The sequence below is a fragment of the Solanum verrucosum genome, unplaced genomic scaffold (assembly GCF_900185275.1).
Source record: "Solanum verrucosum unplaced genomic scaffold, falcon-dt-bn FXZP01000261.1, whole genome shotgun sequence".
Taxonomy (NCBI): Eukaryota; Viridiplantae; Streptophyta; class Magnoliopsida; order Solanales; family Solanaceae; genus Solanum; species Solanum verrucosum.
The window spans coordinates 4,837,824-4,862,766 of NW_026019969.1; the positions used below are offsets into that span (position 1 = coordinate 4,837,824).

The 24,943-nt window shown below is 33.8% G+C and overlaps 3 protein-coding genes across 5 annotated transcripts in view; 2 read left to right on the plus strand and 1 right to left on the minus strand.

Annotated features, from left to right (window-relative positions):
• LOC125816242 (vesicle-associated protein 1-1-like) overlaps window positions 1-24,943 on the minus strand; it is a 150,596-nt gene that overhangs the window by 20,399 nt on the left and 105,254 nt on the right. The gene's annotated exons all lie outside the window — the stretch shown is intronic.
• LOC125816238 (mitochondrial import inner membrane translocase subunit TIM44-2) lies at window positions 1,385-10,025 on the plus strand. The gene is made up of 14 exons (XM_049495819.1): window positions 1,385-1,601; window positions 1,698-1,816; window positions 3,662-3,745; window positions 3,882-3,957; window positions 5,507-5,551; window positions 5,644-6,087; window positions 6,183-6,251; window positions 6,466-6,530; window positions 6,617-6,685; window positions 6,767-6,839; window positions 7,239-7,343; window positions 8,834-8,905; window positions 9,113-9,175; window positions 9,551-10,025. Exons 1-14 carry the CDS (start codon window positions 1,524-1,526, stop codon window positions 9,680-9,682), a joined length of 1,494 nt encoding a protein of 497 aa, XP_049351776.1. The 5' UTR covers window positions 1,385-1,523; the 3' UTR covers window positions 9,683-10,025.
• Window positions 15,803-23,199, plus strand: LOC125816234 (FRIGIDA-like protein 5). 2 transcript variants are annotated; one of them, XM_049495812.1, is made up of 7 exons: window positions 15,803-16,752; window positions 17,047-18,537; window positions 19,589-19,764; window positions 19,858-20,647; window positions 20,752-21,240; window positions 22,529-22,704; window positions 22,802-23,199. In XM_049495812.1, the coding sequence occupies exons 1-7, from the start codon at window positions 15,825-15,827 to the stop codon at window positions 23,144-23,146; spliced, it is 4,395 nt and encodes a 1,464-aa protein (XP_049351769.1). In that variant the 5' UTR covers window positions 15,803-15,824; the 3' UTR covers window positions 23,147-23,199. The 2 variants fall into 2 exon arrangements, with proteins under 2 accessions (XP_049351769.1, XP_049351768.1); XM_049495811.1 differs by having other exon boundaries at window positions 15,803-18,537.

A 24,943-nucleotide genomic window follows, 5' to 3' on the forward strand; every position in this document is an offset into this window, starting at 1 on the left:
GGAGGACACAAGATTTATGCTGCCCGTGCCCTGTGGGAATTTGGAAACCAGACGCATTTAGTTATCATGTAAACAATTACTTTTACTAGTACTCTACTGTGTCATGCTTTCTTTGCAGTTGATGCAAGGCTTTGCATAATCAACCTGTGTATATAAAGATTTCCTTAATTTTATGAGGGTGTATTTGAAGCTCAGATGGAAAATGTATTTTAAAAAAATATATTTAAGAAAGTCCATTGATATTACGAGTATTTATTTTCTTGTATTTGATATGTAGATGAAAAATAGATGAATATAATTTAGACAAATAATATAGGGTGTGAGTTGGGGTGGTAGGGATAGCCGGATGGGGGCTACGAGAGGTGGGGCGAGGATGACATGTGTTGTACGGTGGGGAAGACACAATAAATGTCGAATGTCATTCGTCAAACTTTATTTTCCTACCTTTACTTAGTAATTTCCTCATTTTTAAGAAACTTATTTGTCTATAGGAATATATTTTTTGTAAAATTTGTTGACCAATAAATAAATATGGGAAAATCGAAAATCGAAAAACACTTTGTCTTGCACAATAATTATTTGTAGTTTTTTCATTGCAAGACAATTATTTAGTCTGGAAATTGATATACACGTGTCATATTTTTCCTCCAAAATTGAAAAGAATTTATAGAACGTTAAAGAGTATTGGAACTATAATTATTTTGTCCATTTATTATTATCTGCTAGGTCACCATCAATATTTATCTTCGTAAATCAACTTGTAAGTTTACTTAGTAAAAATATTCTTTTCAACTGTTGAAATTTCTTAGTATGACAATAGATAAAGAAATTTACAATCACAAGGTAAATAATTTAAACGTTTTCTATGATCCTTATACTAATAGGGCTCGTTTGATAATTAAGTTGGAGGTGAGTTACGTATACATAAAATTATATAAGTAACATTATATTTACAATTGATTAAGAGGTAAGTTATTCATTTATGCAATTAGTATAATATTTGTTTTACTAGAAACTCACATAACTAGCTAATCATATACAAAATATAATAAAATTTATATATTACAATATATATTTCATACAAGATAAAAAATATAATAACTAAGACATACGTAAATATTCTCAAGACTTATTTCAGTATTTGCGTAACTTTAATGAGCTATCAAACGAAGGTGTTCTCCCATATTTTAACATAATAAAATAATACTTGCATTGAAATGCTATTGAGTTATTTTTAGTAAGGAAAAATGATACTCCAGTACTATAAGGTGTTCTCCCATATTTTAACATAATAAAATAATACTTGCATTGAAATGCTATTGAGTTATTTTTAGTAAGGAAAAATGATACTCCAGTACTATAATACTTACTGTGTACTACTATTGGGGTTTATCGTGCGGCCCAAACAAGTCTTCTAACATTAGGGCAGGAACGGAAGAAGAAGGGCTTACTACAGACCTTCGTTTTCTTCTTCACAAGAAAATCTGCATTTCTTCTTCATTAAATCAGGAAAGGGACTCCAAATGACCAGCAGAAAGATTGTGCGGGACTTGTTTATCTCAAAACAACCTGTTTTCCGACGAATATTAGCACCGCAACAGGTTCGTGTGTCTTGTGTTGTTTTTCTTCTTTATTGAATTTGTGCTTAATGGTTATTGTTTATAATTTGTAATTTATTTTTTTTATGTTTGCATTAGGTGGTTTCTGGTAGAGTTGCAACAAATTTGAGGTTTGTTGGAGCAGATAGGTATCTGGGTATTCGTCATTTCGGTGTATTCAATGAGTTCTCCAAGAAAGTTAAAGGCGAAGTAGACAGGTATTTGCTCTTTTTCTATTGCTTTTCATTTCAATGCTCTAGTGTTTTACTTTCTTGGATATTGGTATTAAAGAAGAAAAAGGGATTTTGTACCAGCTAGGGAATTTTATTACTTGAATTAGAATTTCCCTTTGTATCTAATTTTGTGATAAACGCTGGGCTTGATTTCATTTCATTAGTTGGTGAAGATGCGCAAAAGATCCCCTTAAAGCCTACCAAACTATATACACAAAAGAATTAGTTAAGCCAAAGTATGTATGAAATAAAAACGAGATATTGTATATCTTAAGTATTTTCTAATTGCCTTGAAAAATCCTCCAGTTCCTTTGATGGACATGGTGGACACATGGTTGCAAGCTTCTTTAGCCTTCATCTGTCCATAGCTTTTAAACTATATTTGGGATTCTCAATCAATGTCACATTGAGAGAATTCCCCTTCCCAAAACTATGAAGCTGCCTGCTCTATAGTGTAACAGAAAGTGAATCAACATATGCTCGCACCCTCTGCACTTAAATCTCCCACTTAAGTAAATGCATTTATTCTTTATCGGATTGTCTTCATAAGGATTTCATTCCGCGGGACACACCCAAGTAAAAGGAGCAACTTTCTTGGGTGCCTTTGTATGAGAATCTCCTTTTACGATGTCTTCTTTTCTTCTCAATTAATTAGACTGTAGGAATAAGATTTTAATGACAATGGACACACACTAACCGTCTTTATACCATCCTACCCTTCCCATGTTCCACTTCTCAGATACTCAATCTGAATAGCTCCTGAAAAGCTAAATTCCCATGATATTCCCTTGAATGATTTCTAACGTCATGTTAGCAACAAGCCCATAATTGCATTCCTATTATGAGCAATAGCTAACACCGCTGATCATAGATTGCATCTTCATGCCACATATCCAACCAAAATTTGCCATTCCCAGTGACGAAGTCAATGAATCTAAGGAAGTCATCTTTTTCTTCATAATCCCTTTTCGCAGATGCGCTCATTAAATGTCTAGTTACTTCATCTGAAAACCATTCATTCATGTCGCATATTTAGCAACTATTACTTTCTTCATAATTCATGTCTTTTTGTGTTTATCTCTACCACCATTTGTGTACATGGCCATATTAGATACAATAGTCTCCTGACCCTTAGACCACTCTAAACGGATATTAGTTTCTTTTTCTCCATGAAATGATATTGCTCGTGGCAATGTTTTTCTTCCTAGAGAAGATTCCTTATCATTTTATCCTATGTCCACACTTGTCATACAAAAAAGGGGACACACACAGGTATGTGGAAATGCTAGACAATGTAGTTTTTTCAAATATGTTATTTCACTCTTAGGCGGGTTATGTATTCCACTCAACTTAACTTGCATTCAACATTTTTAATCATTGATTACTACATCTTTATCCTTAAAATCCTCAGCAGAAATGGCTACCTTGCATTCATTAGTTGGCGAGATTTTTCGAAATGCAGTATGAGGAACCTGATTCTGAGCATTTCTTTTTTTCCTTGGGAGTGGGTGATATGGGGACATGTTGTTATCTTTTGAAGTGAGATGGTAGAGAATACATCTATTTCTCAATTTTTTTTTTTGAAACTGGTAACATTGTATTCCTCAGCATTAAGGGCTATGCTGGCCACCTCCAAAAGTGTTAGTTACATAGAAAAACCAACAAAAAAAACAGGACTACTTACAAAGCTCCTATGAAATCCACTAGTTGTATTTTTCAATTTTATGATTATCAAGTTTCTAGTTGTCTGTGTCGCGCTCTCCATCTATTTACTTCTAAGACTTTGTTGGGGGTGTCATTGGGTTTATTCCTCAATGCTTATTGCTGCAGTAATCAAGAATTCCAACAGTCAGTCAAGGTGTTGAAGGAGAAAGCAGAGGAGTTAAAAGGGGTGAAAGAAGATCTTAAAACAAGGTGCCTTTTAGATTTCCTTTAAATGTAATTTTAAAAGGTTTTAGCCTTTTCTTTAAGGGGCTGAGACATACTGTTGTATGTCAAGGCTGGCAGAACTACCAATGGGGACCCTGAAATGGTGAACTGGCAAATGCAGAACGAAGCAGACAACTGAGCAGCTTTACAAGCATGTCGATGGTGTTTGGACGGAAGCTGAAGCTACGGCAAAAAAGGTAATACTGTAATGGTGCACCCTCCATCAGTCTCTTGGGTGCTGGTCTAATATTTCGTTGCTGATTGAGATTTATCTAAAATGAATGCTCCCAAGCATATATGTTTCCTCGAGGCTATTTTAGCAGCTGTTCATGGCTGTGCAAAGCTGCTTCTAAGTATCTAGATGGTATGCCAGGTTGATTCATATTATTCTGTTGCCTTTTTATAATATAATAAAAAATCTGTTATGGGAGATTCAGAGGATGCAATGAGTATAAAAGCACCCCTCTACCCCCTCAAAAATGAAGGGATATAAAGCCCAGGCATTACATCATTTATAAACTTTGAATTGCAGTGGCAAGTTAGATTAAATCGACATCTATCTTTGGAGTGTAAACACTTACGGGATTCTTGATTCCTTTCTCCACCATTGTGTTTGTGTCCATATAATACATGTTGGTATAGTTCTCTATATCTTGCAACTGAGCTCCCTCTTTTCCTTCTAGTAAGCTGTTATAGACAACTTTTAGGGATTCAAGTATGTCTCCCTGACATCAAATAAGTCGAAAACATGTATCACAACTCTTTTGCAGCCTTCTAGTGAATAAATAGACGATTCACAATGTTCACTTCTGTTTTACACATACCGGATCCTCTTGTACACGGTGTCCCACCCTTTCTTTTAATTTAGTAATACAAATATTTGCAATCAAGTTTCTTTTTTTATGGGTAATATTTGTAATGAAGTCTTGTACATAGTTTATCCTCTGTCAAGCACCATGCTTTACTGTCCAGCAAAACATGAGACTTTTCTTGGTACATTATTTCTCTAGAGATCTTTTCCTCTGGTGCACCAACATTTGAGATCATTCTTTGCAGTGAGGTTTTGTCTTGTTGTTGAAGTGTGTAACCATCTCATCTAAAAGCTTAAGCCGTTAGAGATAACATACTTTTATTTAATGAATTACGTCTTCACACATCCCCTCATGAGTGAGTCTAATTTCTTTTCATGGTCCAAGCACGTGGAAAAAAATTTCGATGATGGGTGGTGGCGAGACTCAAACCCATGCCCTCTGCCTACTCTGATAGCAATTTGAGGTGTGTGATCATCTCAGCTAAAAGCTTATGTTGCTAGAGAGAGCATAACTTTATATAATTAATTATGTTTTCGGCACCTATCACTATTAATTAGCAAAGATATTGATCTTTCAACTACAAATCACTCCATGAAGGCTAGATGTTTATTTTGCATCTTTGATTGGAACAAACTGTCCTATAACGTTGATGCATTTCTAGACTTTGTTGGTTCCCTAACCTTGACTTTCCCACTTGTTTGTGTTTCCCCCTACATATTTTTTGTTTTTTTGGGTTAGCTTCTTGGTTATGCCATAACATCATGTAATGGAGCTAACTATTTGCTCTTGTATTGAATGTTTTTCCTTGAAGCCAGTAATAAAACACTTCCATTTAAAAAAAGATATTGATCTTTCAACTTCCGAATCCTGACAGTTCCTTAAAAAATGTCAAGTTTAGTCACTGCCTTTTGAGTTAATATAATTTGTCTTGTAGGTTTATGCCAATGTGGAGGAAAAAATATCTGCTACTAAAGAGGAGGTTGGTAGTTCTTTCCTGAGCTCTTTTTAGCACATGTCCCGATTATGATGGATTCTTTAAGAGAGTGACAGTTGACCCTGATTCGTTTATAGGTCAGGTCAAGTTTTCGGACGGGGAAGGAAGAAACTCCAGGATCAAGTGGTCATTCAGATACTTCTGGTTCAAATACCAATGAGAGTAGTGAGTCTGCATCAGCAAAAACTCAACAGGAGCAGCAGCAGCAGCAATCTTCTTCCAGTGATAATGCAGAAACAGTTTTTAGCAAGGTTAAGTCTGCTGCTTCATCCTTATCATCAAAAGTCTCACCAGCCTTCCAAAAAATAAAAGAAGCAAAGCCTGTTGACTTAGCCAAGAAGGGATATGGCATTATATTGGATGAATTGAAAGGTACTCCAGGTAAGAGAAAGCGCCTTGAACATTCTGCTCCTACACAAGAAACTTCATCAAACTTCGAGAGGAGCACAAGGACTGATGTTGCTGTCTTACCATCAAAGCAGTCGAAGTGGAATAAGAAATGGGAGGCACTCAAGGAAAAGGTAATTTTCTTTCTTATTAGTCCCTGTTGAGATTGAGTGAACTTGTCTTTTCCTCTCATAATCCTAATTTGCCCTAAGTTTTTATTTATTTCCAGATGCAAGGTCACCCTGTGTTTAAGCGCTTCACTGGCATGAGTGAACCTGTTGTAACAAAAAGCCAGGAGGTACTTTCTGATTCTCTGTAGAATTTTACCATTTGTGATATGTTTTCATTTTCAAACTCTCGTTATCTGCTATATTTAACCCAATGAGGATATACATCCAGAAAGCATTTGTAAGTGAGGATTTTTAGCACAAAATCATTTAGCTGATAGCAGCAGCAGTGAATTTGGATTGCATTTATATGAAGTTATCTGAAATATTTATGTGGTATGACAGATTGCAGAAGATATTCGTGAGAGATGGGAAACGAGTGATCATCCCGTTGTTCATAAAATCCAAGAGTATGACTACATTCCAATTTTAATGCTGTGTCCTGGATAGAGTTCTATTTAAGATTAACTTATAGTTTCCATCTTAATGGTTACAGTATAAATGAAACTGTGTTTGGAGAATCAACAGCTGCTTTGTCATTTAAAGAGATCCGCCGCAGAGATCCGTATGATTACAGCCTACTTTTGCTTGATTTTTCATTATCATTTTTGGCTTGTATAAGAAATTTGAAGTATGTCTTGTGAAGGTCATTCTCTTTACCTGAATTTGTTGCTGAGGTTCAAGAAGTGATTCGACCAGTTCTTGGTGCTTTCTTCAAAGTAAGTATGCACAAGTTCACTAAAGCTTATGGACACATGAACACGATTTCTCGTGTGGGGTAGGAATAGGAGAGGCAGACGGAAGGGTATGGGTTAGTCATGTGTTTGGTTCACAATTAGGAGTAGTGGGTGGTGCAATCTCTCCATGTCTAGTTTTCGACACCTTCAAAGTTGGACAGAGAGGAGAATCTATGTGTCTCTTTATCATATAACCCAAATGGATGGATAAATACTTCAGAAGTAAATCAGTAGGTCCACCATTACCCTACCCTTCCTTTCTTGCCTCGTACCGAGCTCTATTTTGTCTTTCACTGCTTATTGAATCTTCTCATGTTGATATACTGAAATATGTTATTTTTTCTTCTTCTTTCAATGACGTCTTGCTTTTTGGGTCATTAGGGAGATTCAGAGGTGTTGAAGAAATATTGCAGCAAAGAGGTAATTGAGCGGTGTAAAGCAGAGCATCAAGCTTTTGAAAGCCAGGGTATCATTTTTGATAACAAGGTAAGAGAAACGCAAGTTATGGTATTGGCTTCCAGTTTGAATATTTATTTACACTGAAGGGGAATAACAATAAATGAAAAGTGCCGCTTTGCTTAAACTTTCAATGTTGCAATCTGTTCTCAATGATTTCTATTAGCATGTCAGACAAGGTCAATAGTTAGTAAAAGTTGATAGAACTAAAATAGCCAAGACACTTTTCTTACTGCTGTAAATGATTACATTTTTATGCTGATACATGGGCTTATTCTGTTAATGTGAAGATACAATTTGTGAGTTCCGTGCTTGTCAAGTCAAGGTCATAATCCTTGAAACTTTATGTTTAGATGCTGTATGTTGATAGAGATTTAGAACTGTTGTCCCTGACTAGAACTATCTGACTTCTGTCATGAAACCTGTTCAACAAATCTTATACCTTGTAGAGTGATACTGGTTTTTTTTAAATGCGCCATTGTTCAACAAATCTAATACCTTGTAGAGTGATATTGTTTTTTTTTAAATGCGCCATTGTTTTTTCTTTAGGGGTTATAGGGGCGTCAATAGTTAAAAGTATTTGTTCACGCTGCATATTGCTATTTACTGTTTCTCATTGGCCTTGATCTAAGCATTAGATGCTGCGTTTGCTGTAGTTGTGGTCTTGATTTAAAATCATCCCAGATTTCCGACTTCTCACTGTAGGAAATATGCTCAAACTGAAAATTCGGCATGAAACATGCGATCTCTCATTTTGCATCACACGGTATACTACATTAAAGGGGTTGATTAGCTTGAGTGCAGTACTAATTGGTTTCTCTAGCATCAAATTTCCCTTTCCCTTTCCCGTGGTTTCTCCCCATTTAAAAGATTCCTCGCCCACAACTGGCCCAAAAGGGAAGAAAGTCACGATCAATTCCTTTTTCAAATCCTGCTGCAGCTGCACGAGGTATATGAAAGAGTGAAAAAGTGTTTTCGTTGTTGTGGAATAAGGAGCCTTTGTATCTGCACACATTTAATTTATTCTTAGCTATTAGAGCAGGATCCACTTCTTGGGGATTATGAGTCGAAGCAATAACAAGAATAATTCTAGTAGACCATCTTTCACAATCTCTACCCTGTAGAGATGGTTCATCCCAGAGTTACCACCTCTCGCTGTAGGAAAGTCGCTCAAGCTGAAAATTGGAAATGAAACTTGTGATATCTCCTTTTGCATCACATAAATAAACTACATTAAAGGGAACGATTAGTGTGAGTTCAGTACTAATTGGTTTCTCTAGCATCAAACTTTCCTTTTATTTTTCCTCTCCTGTGGTTTCTCCCCATTGCTACTAGGAATCAAAAAACCCTACTGAAAATGAGTTCACAACACCGCCATCCAAAAAAAAAAATGACTGGTGGCGGACTGATCCAACCTTCTTATTTCTGTGCACTTGTATATGGATGAATAAATGTCTAGACAATCTATATGGTAACTACTCTCTCTCTCTCTCTCTCTCTCTCTCTCTCTCGTTGTGCAGATTTTACATATTTCGGACGTTGAAGTACGGGAGACAAAAATGATGGGAGACAGTCCCATTATCATTTTGGCGGTAAGCATTTCTCCTCATTTTTTTTTATGTCTGGACTAATGCACCTCTTGACAGGGCTCTCTGCCTAACAAAGACTTGAAACATATTGTATATAAATTATGGAGAAATCCTGATAGTAATCTTTCTTTGGTAAAAAATTTTAAAAACATATTGTGTATGAATGATGGAGAAACCCTGATAGTAATCTTTCTTTGGTAATTTTCACAGTTCCAGACGCAACAGGTTTACTGCATACGTGATAAACTTGGTTCAATTAAAGAAGGGGGACAGGTAAGCTTTATCCTCTGTTTTAGGTTGATATTATTTATAATGTCCAGCATTGGCTATTCAATGAATTGACCCTGCTGGTTAATTCGGTACTTTCTATTGATCATATCATCTGTGGTCAAATTGTCATTTTTCTATGTTACTAGTGTGATCTTCGTACATAAAAGTGTGTTACTACACGTAAACTCAGGATGTTCACGAGCAACAGTGTCAAGAATTTCCAAATTCGATGACTTTAAAAGCTCCTTCCTTAGAAAAAGCTTCTTTATTGAGACATCAATGTTGCTCTATAGAATGATCTCATCGTCAAAGCTAAGGCTTCTGAATTTGAAAATTAACCCTGGTGTGGCTAAATGTTGTTTTACTACATGTATTTAGGATACAATACACACTGTATACTATGCTTGGGCTATGCAACTAGTAGAAGCAGAAGAACTCGGAGAAGGAGCGATCCACCCTATATGGAGGCTTAAAGAGATGCAGCAACTTGGTGTTGCAGCCCTCATCTAAATGAACTCATCATGGGGAGTGGATAATGTTGCTGCCTGCTCCTTGTTCATGTTCTCTTGCACTTAATTTGTGCAGAAAAATTTTTGCAATAAATTTTTGCCCTTTCCTCCGTTGGAACGGAGGCATCATGTATTCAAATTAATGAGGAGATAGGATATTTTTTCACTATACTTGAGCAACCATGAACACTGCAAAAATGGAATATTCATGATAGTTTTGCAGAAGAACTATATTCGTTACGATTTTAAGGTGTATGTATAAAGGCTTACTACGCTATAGTTAACTTGATATAGCGAATTAGTTACGATTTTTACGAGGTGACATGTAATACTCTCTCCATTTCCATTTATATGTCTTATTAAAATTTTAAGGAGTATTTGTCATTTCAAAAAATTAATGCATAAATGTCGTTATTTTTCTTATTTTACCTTTTAAAGTTATTAGTTTTGAAAAGATATATTTGTCTAATATAGAAAAGCTTCATTGGTCAAATTAATTAATCAAAGTAAATTAATTTATGTTTATTTATTGAAAATTTAACTTTAAGAATATTAAATAAGGATATAATAGTAAATTTACCTGGTTTTTTTTTAAAGAGTGAAATCTGAAATATTGATAACTAAATAGCAACGAAGAGAGTAGGTAAATTTTATCATAGAGAGATGTATCAACAGTAAAGGCAGCTTTTTACTGTTCCTTTATAGCTTCTATAGACAGCCTGTCTGTCGTTTTGCTTCTACATGTGGTAGAAATCTTGTAATTTCACTGACATTCAATCTTAGAAGATTTTCCATTGATTGCCCTATTTTCTGCACCATAATTTTTGCTCCTCATACTTAATTAAATAATGAAAATATGTAGATTAAAGTATCTTTTTTATGATTTAATTTTATTCGATATAAATCTAGAGAGTTTTTATCTCATTTAGTAAGGAAAAATGTCTGAAATATATCTGAATTTTGACCGAAATTATTGTTACGATACTGAATTTTGGAAAGAACCTTTTACCCCTCTGTACTATTTAATAGTGTATTTTAAAGGTATATATGTGTCCACGTGAGCACATATATACCTTTAAAATACATACTTAAATAGTGCAGGGTCCTTCATAAAGTTTGGTATCGTAACATTAATTTCGATCAAAGTTAAAATATTTTTCATACCTTTTTTTTATAGTACTATATATAACTTGTGAAATTTAAGAGTAAATAAGATTTAATTGTTAAAAAAATACAAATAGATTTTGGAATCATACTAGAATTGAAATACATTAAGAGTAAATTTAATTGTTAAAAAAATATATTTTAATTTGTAAATTCTTTCTCATGATTAAACAAATTTGTCTCCACGAGAGAGGATGCACGGAAATAATAGAATTGAAATAACAAGTCCAATAAATATGAAAGGAGATAACTGTTACGAAATAATAATAAAATGTGAAGAGCAACAATATATATGAGAGAAGAAATTGGGAGAGAGAAAGAGAGAGATTTTATTCCTACGTAGAAATGAACTGAATTGACTTTCTATTTATAAAAAAATGAAGTTTTACCTACGACATTGAAGGAAGCTGCACTTTAAGTTAGGGATGTGCGTTTGATTTTTCGATTTGTTTTTTACTATTTGATTTGAATTTTTTTATTTTTGATTTTGGAAAAATGTAATCCAATTCGAATCAATATAAATTAGGTTTTGTTTGATTTTTCTCTATTCGGTTTTATCATTAATTAATAACATAATTACAATTATATTTACAATTTGAAGAAAAATATATACTAGAGAAGTAATAATATTGAATCTCTTAAATATATTCTAATATAAATCACAAGTAAAATTTAAAACGCAATATTTATAAGTGTATTAATTATAGATGTCCAAACATAAAATACAAACTTAATCATAATGAAAGGCAATAACTAAAAAGTAGAGATGTCAAAATGGGTTTGACCTTGCTATGTTGGCTCAACCCAATCCTTGAATTAAGTAATTTTGAGCTTAACTTTTTTGGCTCATTTAGGAACGAGACTTTGTAGCCTAACTTCATTTGGCCGCTAGTCTTGTAAGTCCAACCCGCGAGCCTTAGAGGTCAGCCTGTGGTCTATGAATGTTAAAAATATTTATTATTTATATTTTAGTAGTGTTTTATTTGTAATAATTTTGTCAATAAATATTTTTAAAATATAAAATCAAGTCTAATTCCTTTGTAGGTCTTTTACATTTTAGGGCCATTAGCCCACTACATAATTTTGTTGTTTGTCAAATTTCTATAGAGTATAATACTTATATACATAGATAATTGTATTATAATATTAACACAAATTGAAATGGCGATTTGTGAATACAAGTATATTTGGATACATAAGTAATCTATCCAATTTGATTAGGCAATACAAGTATAGTTGGATACATCAATACTATATTTTTATAAATAAATACCTAAGTTAACACCAAGTCTCAAGTATTATAAGAAAAAATTGACCAAAATGAGATTGACGTTTTGTTGGCTTTTTCAATTTTTTATACAGCCGAATAGTACACACTTTGATACCTACACATTCTATTGTTTTTCCATTTTCTTATTTAAGAATAGTGTATTTATATGTATATTATATTGGTGTATTCATTTTTGGTTTAATAATAATGTATTCATTTTTCAAATTGTTGTATTCATATGCTAAAATTGTACTACTTTACCTTGTTTGATGTATTAATACATCACGTTTTTTTATAAATACTTGTATTCTTGATATATTAATACTTTAAGTTTTATAAATAGAAACACCAATTTGAATTCAAAGTATTCATATGCTAATTGTACAAGTAATATATTTTTCTTATTTAGTTATTGTAATTACAACTGTATTAGTGTATAAATAAAAAATAAAAAACATATGCAAAAATACAGTGAGAAAAAGATATGAATACTCTTTTATATTCAAAATTTTATGAATACCTCTATAATTAGCATTTAGTGAATATATTGTATTTAGGAATATAAATACAACTTATTGCATTATGTGAATGAATCGGGATATGCATACAATATGTAATTTAGTTGGTAATTTAATAATGGAAATTTGAGTGGTTTAGGAACATAATAAAAGGTTGGCAGTTATGTTAACATTTCATACCTTATTTAGTGCATTGAAAGATCACTCTATAAATAAGTAATAATAAAAAATTAATACAAACATGCAGCAAGAAGTTGACATAAAGTGTAAGTCATTTTTAGTAAATAACATATTTATAGCTATTAAACTTCATTAATCCTATAAATATAGTCATTTTTGTAAGTTGCTCTTTTTTTTTGCCTGATTTTTCATTTCCCCTATGTTATCTAATTGTCTTGTTTTATGAAAAAAATGACCATGTCATATTTTTTGCTCAGATAAATCTTACGATGCTGTATCTTTGCTATTACGTTGGCTATTATATATTTTTGTAAGTATTCACTGAAGTGTGTAATTCATAAATGAATTTTTGTATGTATTGATGTCGTGTTCATCAGACATGAACGTTCGATACTCTTAGATACCAATGTTATTCATTTTTCGGTTGAAGGGTCGACCCGTCCCAACCCGTGGCCTTCTTAGGGCTGCTATTTTATAGTCCCTTTAATTAAAATGGGTCAACCCGCCCTAACCCATTTAACTCTCTAGATCATTATGGTAGGTTTGGTTGGGTTGAGTCAGCCCATTTTGACAGCTCTACTAAAAACGGACAAAAGTGATTAACACCAACTTAATTCTAAACACACACATATATTCAACTTTTTCAGGTTTTTTCGATTCTTCTTTTTCTAAACCCAAAACCAAACAAAAAAAAATCAAATTAGAATTTGGTTTGACTTGATTTGTTTTTTCGGTTAAATCCAAATATTGCATATCCCTACTTTAAGCTACTTGCAAGTTGTTTGAAAGAATTTGTTCGGTAAGTTACCTATAAGCAGGGGCGGATCCACCCTTAGCCAAGAGATGTCGAGTGACACCCTTTAGTCAGAAAATTAGAGATCAAATATTGTTTTAATAAATATATATAGATATTGACACTACTCGACGCAAATAAAAAGTTTAGTTTAGTAGTTAAAACGTTGTGAATAATTCTTGGAGGCGTGTGTTCTAGTCATCTAGCCTCATTATTCTATTTTTTACTAGAACCATCTACACCCCATAATGACAATGCAACATCCATGAATACAATGCATTTATAACAAATTATATTTTAAGCGTTTTACTTTGGTAATATACTGATAAAATCTTGAATTTTTTTTTAAAATAATTTTCTAAAAATAACTTTCTCATGAAAATAATAAGAATAAATTATATAAGTGATATTTCATATTAATGAATCTTCATAGCTTCAACGACAACATGCCTCGTCTTTACTTGTGTTGTACTCTACCGTTTAGGGGTGTATATAGGTCGATTTGGTTTGATTTTTCATTAAAAAAATTTAAACCAACTATGTCGATTTATTATATCTAAAAATCAAATCAAATCACATAAAATCGGATTTTTCGATTTTAGCTTTAGTCGGCTTTTCAATTTTTTATAATTATACGGTAATTGAAAAAGAGATCCAATATATTTTCACTTATTTGTGTGATAATCTACACTTTAAAAACGTTAAATGAATAGAAATCTTTGAAAAAATGGTAAAATTTACATGAGTACAAAATATTTTTATTGAAATATCAACATTGATCATGTTAAATTTATAAGACTAAAGACTACAGTTAAATTGAATACAAAAAAAAAATTACAAACTAGAATGTTAACTCAAATATAAAAAACTAAAACAATATAATTGTAACATCCGATCTGAATACAAAATAAAATATTTACAAAAGTTTACAAGCTCAATTTTGAAATAGCATATCTGAACATTGAAAACGATAAACTAATCAAAAAATATATTAACAAAATAGATTATAATTAATATTTTTTTATCTATAATATAATATAAAATAAAATAAAATAATATACTATTATGTCGGTTTGGTTTGGAATCGATTTGACTTTTTTTCTTTTAATACTATACCAAACGAAAAGTGGTCGTTTTTTTTTCAAAAGCCAAACCAACCAAACCAAATTACAAATCATTTTTTTTCGATTTGACTTAATTCGTCGGTTCGGTTTGACTTGTACACCTCTACTCTACACAATAATCTTACCTCCACATCTCATAATATTTTTATTTAGATCATATATAATATTTTCTTTATTTATCAAATGTACATACAATTTTTTTTTTAAAATTTTCTTATTTTTCAAAAAATATTTCTTTGAATAATGAGTGTTAATAACATTTCTAAGAAAAAAAATATTCTTCGTATTTTTCTTGTACCAAACACAAATGACACTCAACAAAAATGCACATGTGTCAATGACCTCTAAAATATGCCAATGAAATAGGCACACTTTTCTTTTAATAGCCATTTTCCCATGTAGCCAAGCTTTCATGGAAAGCTTTGCTATCACTGATAATTTATAAGGTACTTTTTTAAATATAATTTATATAATTAGCTTCTCAATGTATATATACACTTGATTGAAATCCCTTTTTTCGGTAATAACTATTTATAATTGTTAACTAAATTTTGACAATTCATTGCTATATATAGACATTTATTTTAATTGGAATATGTATAAAGATTTACCGTTTATTAAGTTTAATGTGTATAAAAAATATTTTTTCAAGAAAAAGAAATTCTTGAAAAATGAAAAAAATTAAGTAGTAGTAACTTTATTTTAAAAAAAAAATCGAAGCATGAAAAACAAATTTTAAGTTTAGACATTGACACTATTAAAGGGAAAATAAAAAAGAAAAGAAAAGAAAAGAAAAGAAATAAGTGGGACCCACGTCAATCATCTTCTAAAATCATGCAAAGAGATCGGAAACCGTATTACTGTGTTCTTGATTTTCCGGTTCCGTTTCGTTTTACTACTCCACTAAACTAACCCTACTTTTTTTTTTTTTGAAAAACCCTAGTTTTCCTGCTTCTAAACTCTCTGTTCTCACCATAATCTTGTTCTTAACAGTTAAAAAATTCTGGGTTTTTTTCTTTTCTTATTGTACCAACGGTTAAATATCCGGTTTTCTTTTGTTGGGTTGTTTTTTGTATTTATGCTGGTGAAGAAATATGGGTGTACTGGAAAAGATATCGGAAGTATTGTATGACAATGAGGAGAAGACAGTTGAGTTGAGGCAAAAAATTCTGACGTTGATTTTAGAATGGGGGTGTTTTGATAAGGACTTAAAATTGCCTAACAACTGTTTGAAGGAATGTTTCACTGATACTAGGGAGTCGTTAGAGAGGAAAGAGGAGGAGTTGGAATTGAAGTGGAAGAAGTTGAGTGCGGCGAGAAGAGGGTTTGCTGAGACTGTGAAGTTAAGGGAGGAGAAGTTGAATGATCAGGAGAAGATGGTGGAGAGATTATGGGAGGAGGTTGAGTTTGAGAGGAAACAAATTGGGGATGTGGAGGAGAAGTTAATGGGGATTCATGCGAAAGAGAAGGAGTTGAACAAGATTCAGATTTGGATTCGCCATGAAACACAAGCTCTTGAGTTGAAAGATCAAGAATTGGCTGAAAAGATGGAGGAGTTTCAGAAGTTGCAGAGCATGAAGAAGGAATATGACGTTAAGGTAATGGGGTTGGAATCTATAAAGAATGAACTTAGGACGATCGAGAATAACTTGGATAATGTGAAAAAAGAACTAAAGGAGAGTGAAAGTAACTTGGAATCTGTGAAGAAGGATGTTATTTTCCAGGAAAGTAAGTTGGATAATGCAAAGAAAGAACTAAGGGTGACTGAAAATAACTTGGATTATGTGAAAAAAGAACTAAAGGAGAATAAAAATAACTTGGAATCTTTGAAGAAGGATATCACCTTCCAGGAAGGTAAGTTGGATAGTATGACGAAAGAATTAAGAGCAAAGGAAAGTAAATTGGAGGTTTTGAAGAAAGAAATTAGAGAAAAGGAAAATAACTTGGAATTTGTGAACAAGGCACTTGTTGTTAAGGGAAACAGGTTGGATGGTGTGCAGAAAGTATTAAGAGTGAAGGAAGGTAGCTTAGATTATTTGGAGAAGGAACTTAGAGAAAAGGATAAGAAAATGGATTATCTGAAAAAAGAACTAAAGGAGAATGAAAATAACTTGGAATCTGTGAAGAAGGATCTCACTGTTAAGGAAAGTAAGTTGGATAGTGTGAAGAAAGAAATTGGAGTAGAGGAAAGTAAACTGGAGATATTAAAGAAAGAAGTTACAGAAAAGGAAAATAACTTGGAAGCTGTGAACAAGGCACTCGCTGTTAAGGAAAACAGGTTGGATGGTCTGAAGAAAGTATTAACACTGAAGGAAGGTAGCTTAAATTGTGTGGAGAAGGAACTTCGAGAAAATAAAAAAACAATGGATTATGTGAAAAAGGAACTAAGGGAGAAAGAAACCAACTTGAATTCTATGAAGAAGGAACTTGCTGTTATAGAAAATATGTTGGATGGTATGAAGAAAGAACTGACATTGAAGGGAAGTAACTTAGATGTTGTGGTGAAGGAACTTAGAGAAAAGGAAAAAAAAATGGACAATGTGAACAAGGAACTATGGGAGAAGAAAACTAACTTGGATTCTATGAAGAAGGAAATTGCTGTTTTGGAAAACATGTCGGATAGTATGAAGAAAGAACTAACGTTGAAGGAAAGTAACTTAGATGTTGTGAGGAAGGAACTTAAAGAAAGGGTAAAAAACTTGAATTTTGTCGAAACGGAGCTGAGGGAGAAGGTGAACGAATTGGAGTCGGTGAAAAACGAATTCAAAGCTGAAGTGGATAACTTGAATGCTCTTAGAAAGCAAGTTGAATCTAATGAGGAGATCTCGTCCTCAATGAAGAAGGAATTCGAACACAAGGAGAAATTTCTGGGTGCAATGAAGAAGAAACTTGAACTCCAGGAGGAACACTTGAAGTCATTCAGTGAAAGACTCCATTTAAGGGAGATAGAGCTTGATTCTACTCAAGAAGCATATGAGCAGCGTGTTGAAATGCTTAATTCAAAGGAGAAGAAGCTGGATTCAGCAGAGGAATTTACGAAAAAAAGCTATGAGGGGTTTCAATCTGAAAAGAGACGATTCCTTGTAGAGCAAGGACTTTTTGAGCAACGCATGAAAGATGTTATACTTAGAGAGGAGAGGATTAAGGATAGATTAGAGGAGCTTGAATCAAGAGAGAAACATTTTGAGGATCGGTGTAGAGAGCTCAGAGAGAAGGAGAAACAGTTGAATGGTATTCCTAATGTGCACTTAAAGACACAAGCTACTGAAGATGTAACAGTGGACAGGGTCTATACTATTGTAGGTAATTCTGCTGTTACAAGATTTGCTGTGATAATGGATGGGAAGAGCTTACTGATATTCTTAAATGAGCATGAGAAGGAGCTGGATTTGATGTCTGATGACGTTTTTGAGGCTCTGCAGATGTCTCCTGACCCTGCAAAATTGGTGCTTGATGCAATGGAAGGGTTCTATCCTCCCCATTTGAGAAAGGGAGAAACAGAGATTGAGGGTAGTGTTGCCCGACGGAGCTGCATTCTTCTGTTAGAGCAGTTAATTAGGGTTTCACCAGAGATTCAAGGTTCAACAAGGGAAACAGCAAGATGCATTGCAAGGGATTGGAAGGTTAAAATAAAGGCGACAGAAGGGAACCAAGATGAGATCTTGGTTTTCTTGTATCTTTTGACTGCGTACAAGTTGGTTTCTTTCTTTGATGCTGATGAACTTATGATCCTGCTGGAGATTGTTGCTAAGCATGACAAATTTGCAGAATTGTGTCGTTCTCTTGGTATGAAGCAGAATTTACCTTGTAAGTATATTAGTATTTTTTTTGTGTGGATGAACTAAAGGTAAAAGATACTATTAAAAAGCTTCCATCTCCCACTGCAAAAACACATCATAAATGATTCCTGTTGTAGTTTGCTATTATTGTTCCAGGCTCCAACACAGTACGATGCTGAATTTACTTTAGTGCTCCTGTGACATTACTCAGCATGCTTTGATAATTTCCTTCCTTGTTCATTGCCATATCTCCTAGCCATTTCATTAGGAAGCTTCTTTTTTTTTTTTGACAAAAGTAAAGAGTTCTATTGGAATCAAATCAGCACAAAGATTGTGCTTATGAAAAACATATACAATTCGTGCGTTCTTCTGATCAGGTTGATAGTGTCATCTGCATCTTGTACAAGGACCTGATTACACACAAAAATTCAGAAACAAACAGATCTATTCCTTGAGGCTAATTACATTTTCATTTTGCATAAGGAGATTTTTATTATTTGTTGCTAAAATCTGATAATATCCCTCCATGCTCCATTGGTGGCATAACCCTTCTCATTTCACTATTCTCTTCCCTAAAATTTCTTCTGATTTGTCCAATTGCTTAAGAACTTCACTAAGAGTTGGAAATTCTATCTAAGACACTTAATAAGTTGGACCTTGATTGGACCAAGTTGACTGTCTAGTGGGAGATCATGTTGCAACAGTAAGAAATTTTAGATTATTTAACATAACACTCCATTTATCTGGAGCTATTCAATTCTCCAACCTTACCAGCCCTTGACATATGAACAAGAGACTCGGCATTCAGGCGAGCCACCCGGTGGTGTGGTACGTAGTGGGTCAATAGTTTGTTTTCTCACAAGCTAGAAGTGAGATGTCTTTCTGGACAGTTGAAAGTTTTGACTCGTAACTGAGATTTTTTCCTTAAATATTTTAAGTTCTTTGGCCTCTGGTGTACTAGAATCTTGTTACATGTGCACATGGTTGTCTTATTATAAATTGTAGTTGAGAAAATCACTACCTAGCTTTCTTTGGGAAGATGGTTTCAAACTAAAGCAACCTACTCATTATGTTTTCAGGTTTTGTCCAGAATCTTCTAACCAAGCAGCAACATCTTGAAGCTATTAGATATGTTTATGCTTTTGAACTAGTGGACCATTTCCCGCCCACAGCCATTCTGAAAGATTACTTGGAACGTGTTGAACGTAATTATGTGTGTGTCTTGGAGAAAGAGACCTGCTCCGCTGAAGAAAAGGTACCATGCCACTTATGTTGCCAATATATTAACCTCCTCCTTTAAGATCAAAGAGTCGTTTAAAAAAAATTCTATTTAATTTTTTGTCAATAGATTGAAGCCATTGAACGAAGGGTTGCTTCTGTTAGAGCTGTTATCAGATGTATTCTGGATTACAAACTTCAGTCTCAAAATCCGGTAGAACAACTTGAAGAGATGATAGAATTTCTTACAAGGCAGAAGGAAGATCAAGCTGCATTATCCCTCATTTGTGAGGCTAAAAGGCCAGAGCAAGGTAATGTGGATCAGATGGGATCTACTAATCCATCTATTCCCACAGGCACCAAGGCCCTCAACTCTCTATCAGTCTCTGCTAAAGCCTGCGCTTGCACTTTCGATCATTCCAATACTATGGCAATTATCCTTATGAACATGAGTGGAAAGAATTTACAGAATTTTTTAAACAAGCATTCTAAGGAGCACAAGTTGTTGCGCAGTGAAGTCTTTAGTGCTCTTCAAATGTCACTGGACTCAGATATGCTTGTGTTGGAAGCACTGGGAGGGTTTTATCCTCCCAACCACCAGAGAGAAGAGATTGGATTACATCGTAATATTATCAGGCAGAGTTGCATCCTTTTATTAGAACAATTGATGGAACTTTCACGGGAGATTATACCAGAGGCTAAATTAAAAGCAAGCAAGCTTGCATTTGCCTGGAAAGCAAAGATGATGGCTGAAATGGAAAACCATTTGACAATCTTGGGTTTTCTGCTTCTTGTAGGTTGCTATAGATTGTCATCTGCCTTCGATAAAGATGAACTTGAGAGTTTGTATCACAAGGTAGCACATCATGTGAATACATCTAAAATTTGTCACGTCCTTGGTATTTCAGATAATACTTCAAGTAAGTAATTAGATCTAAGAATTTTTTATATGGTATTGTCAAATTTTCTCCTAGATTTTGTGTTATTTTTGCCTTTTCAGGAACTGATGATTTTCCTTCCGTAGAAAAATCCAAGAGACATCAGGCTCAAGGCTGTACAGATGAATCTATTTGCGACGACATGGATATAAATGGCGATGGACACGATGTAATCTGCCATTGTGCTTCAAGTTCACATTGTACATCAGATCCTGCTTTGCTTGTATTGGATGTTTTCCTGAGCTGTCATCCCACAAAAATAGTGAGGTGTGAAAACTTCCCATCAGTTATGAGGGCTTTCTCTGATCTGTTGGACCAGCTGAGAGGAGTTTCTCCAGAAATTGAACTTCATGTTAAAAAGGAAGCTTTTGTGTTTGCATCTGACTGGTATTCTACATTGATCGGGTCCGAAGTAAATCCTACCGAGGTCGTGGTTTTTTTGCAGTTTTTAGCTATTTATAAAATAACAGATTCTTTCCATCCAGATGGACTTTTAGGTCTCCTGGAGAAAGTTCAGCCAACCGAAAGGGTTGTTTCTTTGGTCAAAATCCTTGGGCTGACAGATGAGATCCAATGTATGTTTCTCTCTTCTATTGTTTGTTCACTTTGAAATGTGCCCGTGTACACTCAAAATCACCTCCCAATATGAATGACATGCTGCACTGCCTCTGGTCATATGCAGTCACAAATTTCATATTATGTATGCTATAATAAAGGATAATCTGATCAGACATGCTAGGACCAGCATTCATTTTGTATGATGATTTTTTTCCATTGAAGTTGGTTTAACTTTGTCCAAGGAACGTGGAATTTCTCCTGGGTGGCTGATGTCTTGGCAATCTACAGGTCTATGTTATTTACCAAAATAACCCCATCTATGTGGGCTTTCTCACATTGTCAGTTTATAAAGGAGGAGAATTGCTGCATGTCAATTTTTACAGTAAAACTAAACAACTAATTGATTTATGATGAATCAGTAGTCATTGAAGGATGAACAGCACTAGAAATGATCACATTTTACCAAAAGTGGAAGTAGTAAACGTTGGATAAATAAGAGAAGGTCGCTTGAGATGATTTAGTCTTTTGTCCTGATGTACGCCTTGAACTGTATCAGTGCAGGTGTGCTTGAAAGGAGAAGTTATCTAGAAAGGTGTACAATCTCTTCGGATCCATCTAGACTTGGGGGAGAACAGAGTATAATGAAAGGAAAAGATCCATTTAAGCAATACCAATTAGGTGGGATTTTTTTGGATAACCTCCTTAGTTAGGAATTGGGATAAGGCTTAATTTTTTCATTACACTTGCTTTAGGTCCAATATTAGAAGATTATCTTGTGTTAGGAGATAGAGAACTTGTAGTGTTAAATAACTTCAATTATTAAAATATTAGTTGGAGACGGGATTAAATAGAATGACATGAATAGTGAGGAGTTGTGGTCTCAATTTTCAGAATAAAGTTGGTGATAATCGTGGAGCTGATAAACCTTTGTTTACGTTTCTTTTATTCTTTGATTTATTTTTTTACAGATCTTTTGATTCCAATATAACTAGAAAATGCATTCAGTTCAGTTATTATGAGGGTGTGCGTTGGTGTTTAAAAACATCAGCATTGGCTAAAAATTTTGTTCCTTCTAATGTACAATTTCTATATCTTTTATTCCCTATATTGTAACAAAAATTTCAGTTGTTTACTGTAGCTGACATTTTCTTTTGTCCGTTTTACTGGTAACTTCAGTCTACAGGCAACATTTTTACAGTACTGTCCCTTCGTTTCTCTGAAGATATCCAAAGACTGAACCACCTTTGGATTTATCTGACTGATCTTTTCTTTCCCTTTCTTTTTTTGTTCTTTTTTGAGTTGCAGGGTTGGTCCAAAATCTTAGAAATAAAAAGCAGTGGCTGGTGGCATTTAATTATGTCTATGCATTTGAGCTTGTTAACTTGGTTTCACCAGTGTTGCTCCTGAAGGATTATGTAAGTCACTCAAAACAGATTGCCAAGCGAATACTTCATACTGGAAATAGTTCTTATCAAGCCCAAGTATGTAGTCGTCTCTTCCATTTTAGCAAATAGCATCATGAATTGATCACTTCTTCTGAAGTCCAAAATCAATTTTAATCTTATCTTTTTTTCGCAGATCAAGGCTATGAACTGTGAAATATATGCACTAAGAAATGCAGCTAGACATATTGTGGATCGTGGTCTTCAATCGGAATATTCACCTTTCTGTCTTGAACGACAGATCGAAAGACTTCAATATCAGATGTCAAACTTGAGGCAATCAGACTCAAATTGGGACTTAACTGCTAAGTTCCAACAAGATGAACCAAATAACGGAACTTGCGAATCTGCTCCATTTGCTCAAGTGCGAAAAGAGTTCACAAGGAAACGTTCTGCCCCAGCTGGCGAAACTTATGCTATCTACAGGGCTCAACAAACACAGTATTTTAAGCGCCCTTGTCATTTATCCATGAGGAGATGAGCTGTATCAAGTGTTATATTGACAATCTTTCACAGCTATGATCTGTACAATCATTGTGGGTGTGCTTTGTGGAGGAACATTTGAAGGGCTAAGAAAGAGTTCAATGATAACATTTTGAGGCTTACGTTTCCAATTATTTACATGATTTCTTTGCCAGCAGGAGGTAAACAATTCAATGATTCCGAAGGCTATCAGAACCTGACTAAATTTCTTCACAAACAATGCACATAAAAGGACTACCATGATATTGAAGGCGAGGTGGTTGTGGTGGTATATGTGTAAGGTCACGGGTGAAGGAAGACATGGATCATGTTCTTGTACATTGTAGGGTAGTCTCTTGCTTATATGTTTTGGTGTATATATCTGGGGTGATGGCAGGTATTATGAAAGGAATGTCGTTCAACTGGGACCATGGAAGATGGAGGTGAAGATGCAAGGCACATAGAGGTGCTCCACTGGCACTCATATAGGTTGTTTTGAGGTAGAAACCATGAATGTTTTTGAAGGGATTCTGCACTGTTAATAGCCTCTCATCTCTTGTTTCTTTTTTGTTGTTGCACCCATGAGGTTCCTGGTTGTATAGACGATTGGGTGTTGACTTGTATAAAATCTTTTTTTTTTTTTTAAGATTTTCCACGGTTTTGTATACGTCTTGTATAATATAGATGTTTTTCTTACTGCACCAGTTCATTCAATAAAAGAATATTCTCCGCCTTTAATGCTTGTGTTGTGTGGAAAGAAATCAATCTGTTGTACATTTTTGCTACTAATTTTCTGTGTGGATATATGATTTGTCCAATTATACTCTCTCGTAGCAAATGATGATGGATGCAATGCCATAATATCATCGATTTTTCGAATGTAGGAATTGCAAAATTATTATTATTATTATTTGATAAAAGGTGCCAAGAATTCACTTATGAGGTGTTTTGGTTCATTTTCTTGGCAAATCCATGTGTTCATTCAGATCTCAATATTTCTTAGATTTGAATCTAGATTATTAGTACGTGAAAATTGCTCTTTATTTTCGCATTTACATCCATAGTCGTATGTTTTCGATTCAAAACCTTATATATTACAAACATTTTTAAAAAATATTATATTTATAATAATCTACATTTGTTAGAGACTAGTGGTAAAAGTAATAGTTGACACTAGACAGTTTCTTTCTACATGTCCAAGATTTGGTGGGGAAATTATCATGTATTAATGAAAAATAGCAGGTACACGATAAAATAATTACCCTTTCAGCCATATAGACGCCAAAATTTTAGATTTGCCTAATGTTAACTTGGACGTATACTAACATGTAAAAAAGAGAAAATTTCGTATAACTTCGTGTAATTAGAACTTAGAAGGGATTAATTTGCTAAGTGCCAAAATAAAAACTGGTTTACTCTTTTATTCCTGAACCAAAATGCATTTTCGCTATTATGACTATGTGATAAAGTAAATTTGTGTGAATTTGAAGGTAAAAATTTATAATTATGATCATTTGTGAAATTTATCGAGAAAAAGATAAAGAGATTTTATGCATCAAACGCAGAAGAAATCTCAAAGGCTTCTTCATTTACCAAATTTCCTCTTCAATATGTAGTGTAGAAACAAATCTCTTGCTTTAAGACAAAGAGTGATGTCTCTAATTTCTAAAACAAACCATGTAGGCCTTCCAAAATACTAGTATATCAAAATCAGGGGCTAAAGTGCTAAAATGTAAACTCTTCTATGTTTGTATGTTCTTTCTTTTGTTTTTGTCCTATATTAAATATTCCTTGTACTTTTGGGAAGGGTTCACAA